Raw genomic sequence first — 7278 nt, 5'->3', positions numbered from 1 at the left:
ATGTTTTAAATAAAGGATGAATCTAAACAGACTTATCCGCCCATATGGTTGGCTTTTTTTTTTTTTTTGGCATTTTTCTTTTAGGTTTGTTTTATTTAAGTTTAATGTTAATTCCATGCTGTGTTTCAGTAAGAACAATACAGATTCTGTATCTGTGGCTCCAGTCAGATATCCAGTAGTACAAATTAGCTTCAAGTTACACATACTGAACAAAAGAGCTTGAGCGAGCAAAGGAGAGGGAGAGAAGAAGGGAGGGGAGGAGGAAGGAAGAAGGGATGGCAGGGTAGAGGGAAGGAGAAGAAACAAAGAACTGAACATGCATGCAGGCTTCTCCATATCACCTTCAATGCTAACCTGCTTCAGAGGGAGAGAAAAGGTAGGCAAGAATGAGCAGCCACGGATTGGTGAACTGTTACCAGCACTCACTTTTCAGCCAACACTTCAGCAGAGTTGGAAACACTTTTTACAGCAAAACCATTGCAACAAACTCCCCACCCCAAACAATCTTTAACCACTTCAAGTTAACACCCAATTAAATTTAAACATTGGTATAAAATTTGATTTAAACAATTAGAAAAAGGAAAAATGATTCACATATGCCTCTTTAGTGTGATCAATCTCTTTTTTAAGATGCATCACCTAGGAGTCTAATGGCTTTCAAATGTAATTTCCATTTCCAATGATCTTGCCACTTCTGGCATGGAGACAATACAGTAATGCTGAAAAAGCCTCTATACAGTCCTGTTAGTGTCTTAAAGAATCTAAAAGCTGGGACCAGTAAAATCCACAGAAGTTCACTCTTGCCTTTAAGAACTTTTGAAAACTGTTTAAAAAAAAAACTGGGCAGGAACCTAAATTCTGAGACCAAATGTGAAAGTCAGATTTTGTGGTTCTCAGTGACAATGGGGACTTTCCAAGGGAAGGGGTGGGGAGGACTGGGGTAGTCAGAGATTGTTTCTCTTGTTGGCTTTTCTGTCTCACTGATTTTCATCTACCACATCCTGCAGCGCTTCCTTATTCTGCTCTTCACCGTCCCTGCATGTCTGAAGTCCATAGTGTCAGATTATCACATAACAACTGCACGATAAGTGTAGAGTCCTTATAGCTTTCTTCACTCAGAGTATCCAGATCTGCAATTGCATCATCAAAAGCTGCTTTTGCCAACCTGCAGGCCCTGTCAGGAGAATTAAGAATTTCATAGTAGAATACGGAAAAGTTGAGAGCAAGACCTAAACGAATTGGATGCGTTGGTGGAAGTTCTGTCATTGCAATATCACTAGCAGCTTTATAAGCCACTAGGCTGTTTTCCACTGCCTCCTTCCGGTCTTTTCCTGTGGCAAATTCAGCCAGATACCTGTGGTAGTCCCCTTTCATTTTATAATAGAAAACATTGGACTCGCCAGTGTTAGCTGCTGGAATATGGTGTTTGTCGAGTACATCCAGAATGTCACAACAGATTAACTTTACTTCAGTCTCAACCATTTGCCAATATTCCTGAATCATTTTTAGTTTGTTTTCTCCTCCCTTGTTTTCTTCTTTCTGTTCGATGCTGCTAATTATTCTCCAGGAGGCTCTTCTAGCTCCAATCACATTTTTATACGCAACAGATAGGAGACTTCTTTCTTCAACTGTCAGCTCCACATCCATTCCTGCTACTTTCTTCATTGATTCCACCATTTCGTTGTATCGCTCAGCCTGCTCAGCCAGCTTCGCCTGGGACACCAGAGCTTCCCGATCATCCATAGCTGCAGCGGCTCCTGCAGGGTCTGCATGAAGGATGGAAGCGGATTGCGTCTCCCACTCTCTCTCCCTCTCGCTCTGCGTCCAGGCAGCAAAAATGGCGGCGCCTCCATCCCTGGTTAGCTTTTCAATACTGTGTTTTGGAGAAATTCCAAAATAAAAAATTAGGATGAAATCAGTTGGTTCTTTTTGCTTCATGTTTGTATTTCCTGTTAGTTATTATTGGTTGACTCTGCTTTTTCTTTCCAAACTCTGGAGTAGGGTTGGAATACTAGGGTCTAAGAAGCCTGAATTCTGCTTCTAACACAGAGAAAAGAAGCATAACTCCACAAGGCCACTGGAGAGTCTGACTTACAGTCTGTGCTTCCTGCTCCTTCAGCTTTGAGGTTGCTATAGGGCCAGATCTGAAGATTGCATCATTTGTTTATTTCATTTATTTATAGTGATTGATTCTTATGGACACGTGGACTTTACGTTTTTACCCAACCATATTTTTCCAATATTTCCTGAGGGACAAAACTTAAATTAAAAAAGAAAATAAATGTTAATTTCCATCCATCATCCTGTGTGGTGATTACAATCCCAATCATCTCGCTTTTCATCAACAATTGTAATATGAATTCCAATGAAGAGGGAGAGAGAAAATCCTCCTGTCCATGGGTATCGATATCTGAATCCAATCAATAGATCAATGCAAATGGTGGGAAATGGACACCATCAGGGTTTGATGACCAACTCATGGAGAAAAGAGGAAACAAAAAGAAAAGGGAAATATTATACAATAATAATAATAGGGTAATCTAAATTACATTAAAATTATAAAAAATAGAATTATTAATTACATGCAAATTATAAATAATTGTAATAATCATGAATTTTATATAAATTATCAATGATTTATAATTCTTATATACTATGTGTGATAATATATATGTAATAGGTATAAAAAGAGATACAAATTTATTACATATGATAATATATGTAATAGACATGAAATGACATACAAATAAGAGATATCACATATAAAATATATGAAAGTAAGATGCACATAAATACATAATATACCACATGCAACGTGGGACAGAATCTATATATACATATAAAGAATAATAGATGATGTACATCATAAGATATGTATAATTAAAAATAAAAGATACTGAACCAAATGATGCCTCATCCATCACAGGGCATAATAATTATACTAATAATATATTTAGGAAAATTACAATATAGATAACATATATACAGTATACATAATTATAACAATAATAAATTATATATAATTTATAAATACAATAATTATAACAAATATTAATATAGAAATGTACATAACTATAATTAATTATTAGTATTGACAATAATAAATAATCAGAAAGCAAATAAGTATAAGTTTAAAGAATTATAATTCTAAATTACATAAAATTATAAATAATTGTAATCATAAATTAGATAAAATTAATAATAATGTTTTAAATTATAAATAATTATAAATATAAATCACATTAACAGATACATAATTATACATTACTAATAAATTATACTTAGAATAACAATAAATAATTACAAATTATATATAAATTACAAATAATTATACATTCTTAATTAGAACTATAAATCATTTCAAGGATATATTATGAATCACTATAAGAAAATTGTACATTAATTATAAATAATTATGATTATAAATTATGTATAATTTGTAAATTATTAATAATTATAATCATGATTCTAAATGACATTTAAATTATATATAATTGTAATTGTTCAATATATACACATCATAATGATAAATGACCATAAATTATATACACACCAAAAATAATGATCATCATAAATTATGTATATTGATGAGTAATTATGATTATACCCATTAGAAATTATATGCAAATTATAACTGATCATGAATTATCAATAATCATTATGATGACAAATAATTAATTATGTTACAGATAAATTATAAATAATTATAATCCTACATTATATATTGATTATAAATAATTACAATCATTATAAATTATACATGACTTGTAATTACAGTAATTACAAATTATACATAAATAATTAATAATTATAATGATTATGAATAATTATAATGATATATTATATATAATTATAACCAAACATTATATATAAATTATATAATTATAAATAAATTATTAATAATTATAAATTAGTATAAATCACAATTACGAATAATTACGGTTATAAATTACGTAGAAAGGACGACCCACAGGACGGAGAACAATGATGTCACCACCCAGAATTGTGGGTAATCAATCCCCTGCCCTGTTTCGCGAGCGCACTGGAGCCCAGAGGCTCCCTACTAGGCAGTCCAGCCTGCTGAGCCTGCCCAGAAACATCTGGTGGCCCTCCGCCCGGAGGTTCCAACTGTTGTGCATGTGCAATGGTGCCTGGTCCCCCTCTGCTCAGCAGTCCAACCTGCTGCACACCTGCAGTTTGCCTGGCGCCTCCCTGCTGGGCGGTCCAGCGTGCTGACTACCTTCAGTGGCACCTGGAGGCTCCCTGCTTCACACTGCAGCCTGTCATGGTGCACTAACACCTGGTAACTCCCTGCTCCGCAGTGTAGGCTGTTGCACATTTGCACTGTTGCCCAGAAGCTCCCACGTGGCGGTCCAGCTTGCTGCGCATGTGCAGTGACACCTGGTCCACTCCTGCTGTGCATGCGCAGTGAAGCCTCCTTGGATGTGTGGCATCCCCAGCCCTGCTGGCCCATGCGCAGCAGGCTGGTGTGGAGGGGGATGGTCACCGCCTGATGATGCCACAAGTGTCATTCCGTTCACTGTGATGACGCCAGGAAGTGAAGCAGCCAGAGCTGTCGCGGTGGCAGCTGGCGGAGCAGGTTTCCACAGAGGGAGTGGACGTTGCCACCTCCATGACGACGCCCCCTCCCTATCCCCGGATACCCGGCGTTGGGCTCCTGGGCTGGAGTGAGGCGCCTTTAAGCTGCGCGGCTGGGGCCGAGAAACCAGGAAGCCCAGGGTTTGAGTGCTTGAGGGAGCAGGGCCTTAGCACCTGGGGGTGGGGCCTAGGGGACTTGAAGCTTGTCGAGGGGCCCAGAAACATCATTGTGACGTGGCGGGCGGGGCTTAAGAAAATGGAGGTGCTGGGGGCATAGTGTGCCTGGTGTGGTGTCACAGTGGGCGTGGCCATGGAGCTGGACTGTCGTTGGGGCATGGGTGGCCTGGCCTGCCTGAGGATTTGGGGTCATGGCCTGGTAGGAAGTGGGGTACAGGGGGCTTGACTTGGTAAGAGGTGAGGCCTTGGGGCGTGGCCTACCAAGGGGTGGCTCTTGAGGCCAAGACGTGGCTGGAGTGAGGAGGCTATGTTGCTGTGGACCTGGCCTGGCTGGTTTGAGGGCTTGGAGGCATGGCCTAGTTGAAGTGAAGCCTTGGGGTCATGGCCTGCCTGATGTGAGGGCTTGTGGGTGTGGACTGGCATGGGGAGGCCTTGGGGGCATGGCTTGGTTGGCAGAAGTGGTGTCACTGGGGGCGTGGCCTGGCAGAAGTGATGATTTTGGGTGGGGGCATGGCCTGGCATCCCTGTGCTCCTTGGGGATGTGACCTGTCATTCATGGGAGTGGTCTGCCATCCAGGAATGTAGCCTGGCATCCTGTGCACCTCGGGAGCATGGCCTGGTCTCCCTGGCTCGTTGAGGGCGTGGCCTTTTGTTCAGGGGCGTGGCCTGGTGTCCCCTTGCTCCTCCTCAGTGTGGCCTGGAGTTCCTTGGCTGCTCAGGGTCGTGGCCTGGCATCTGTATGCTCCGTGGGGGCGTGGTCTGGCATCCCTGCAATTCGCGGGGACCTGGCCTGTTGTCCCTGAGCTCCTCGGGGGCGTGGCCTTGCTTATTACAGTTTTATTGACTTCTATCCTGTTTACATTCGTATTTATTTATGTATAACTTATGTATTTTAACATTTATCAGTTACTTATGATTTATAGTATTTATCATTTATAGTGTTTACCATTTATAATGCTTATCATTTATAATATTTGTTATTTGTTATGTCATTTGTTTATTTACTTATAATTTATATTAGTTATTATTTAAAGTGTTTATCATTTATAATGTTTATCATTTATTGCTTATTAGTGATTTACTGATTCATATTTTATTTATATTTGTATTTATTTATTTATAACATTATAATACTTATTCATTATTTACTTATGATTTACAGTATTTATCATTTACAGTGTTTACTCTTTATAGTATTTATTTGTATTTACATATTTGTATTTAATTATTTATAATTTATTTATTATAACATTCATCATTTACTTAAGATTTATAGTATTCATCATCTACAGTGTTTATCATTTATAATATTTTTATTTATTGGTAATTGATTTTAATATTGTGACATAATTTTTTATTTATTTTCTAGGAGTTGAAAAGTTCTGGAAGTCTTTGGAAAACATGAAGAATAAACAACCAGAACTCAGCTGAATGTGGTCCTCATTTCCTTTTTTTTCTCCTCTATATCTATTTATTTCTCCAGGCCCTGAGATCATCGTGTCATGAAATGTCTGGCGACAGAGAGATAGACAAGGAGACAGACAGACTTACAGGCAAACAGAACATAGACATATACACAGACAGACTCAGAGACAGACCAGTGGACAAGGAGACAGACAAACTCACAGCTAGACACAGACAGACAGGGAGACAGACTCATAGGCAGACAGAAAAGACAGACCTGCATACATTGAAGACAGACACACAAACAGAGACAGACATGGAGACAGACAGGCAGACAGACAGACACAGAGACTTACACATAGACACACACATATAGGCATAGACAGACTCAGAGGTAGACAGACAAATAGACAAGGAGACAGAAAGACAGACTCGCAGCTAGACAGACAGACAGGCAGGGAGACAAACTCACAAACCAACATAGAAAAGACAGACAGACACGCAGTGGAAGACAGACAGGCGGACAGACAGACACACCGGCAGAGAGACTCACAGACAGGCAGGTGCAGAGAGGAGGCCCAGAGGCACGTAGAGAGACACAGGGACAGACAGATAGACAAGAAGACAGACTCACAGGTAGACAGACACACAGAAATACAGACACACACACATTGGAAGACAGACGCAGAGACACACAGACACAGACAGAAACACATACATTGGAAGACAGACAAGGAGACAGACAGACACACAGAGACAGACAGACATACTGAAAGACACAGACACAGAAAGACAGACAGGCAGACACATACATTGGAAGACAGAGATAGACAGACAGGGAGACACGGCAGACAGAAAAGATAGACACATACATTGGAAGAAAGACACACAGACACAGGCATAGACCAGAAGACAGACAGATGAGGAGACAGAAAGACAGACTCCCAGGTAGACACAGACAGAGACAGACATAGGTGGACAGACAGCCACAGAGACCGAGACTCACAGACAGGCAGATGCAGAGAGGAGGCCCAGAGACACTGAGACAGACAGGCTGAGGGACAGACAGGCAGGCCAACACACAGATAGACAGACACA

At 39.8% G+C, this 7278-nt stretch overlaps 1 protein-coding gene across 1 annotated transcript; it reads right to left on the bottom strand.

Annotated features, from left to right (window-relative positions):
• Positions 1-1026: 1026 nt before the first annotated feature.
• On the bottom strand, positions 1027-1743 carry LOC125366748 (14-3-3 protein epsilon-like). Its single transcript, XM_048367440.1, has one exon. It carries the CDS (start codon positions 1741-1743, stop codon positions 1027-1029), a length of 717 nt encoding a protein of 238 aa, XP_048223397.1.
• Between the last annotated feature and the right edge of the window lie 5535 nt (positions 1744-7278).

The sequence above is a fragment of the Perognathus longimembris genome, chromosome 18 (genome assembly GCF_023159225.1).
Source record: "Perognathus longimembris pacificus isolate PPM17 chromosome 18, ASM2315922v1, whole genome shotgun sequence".
Taxonomy (NCBI): Eukaryota; Metazoa; Chordata; class Mammalia; order Rodentia; family Heteromyidae; genus Perognathus; species Perognathus longimembris.
This window is presented reverse-complemented; position numbering and strand designations above follow the sequence as displayed.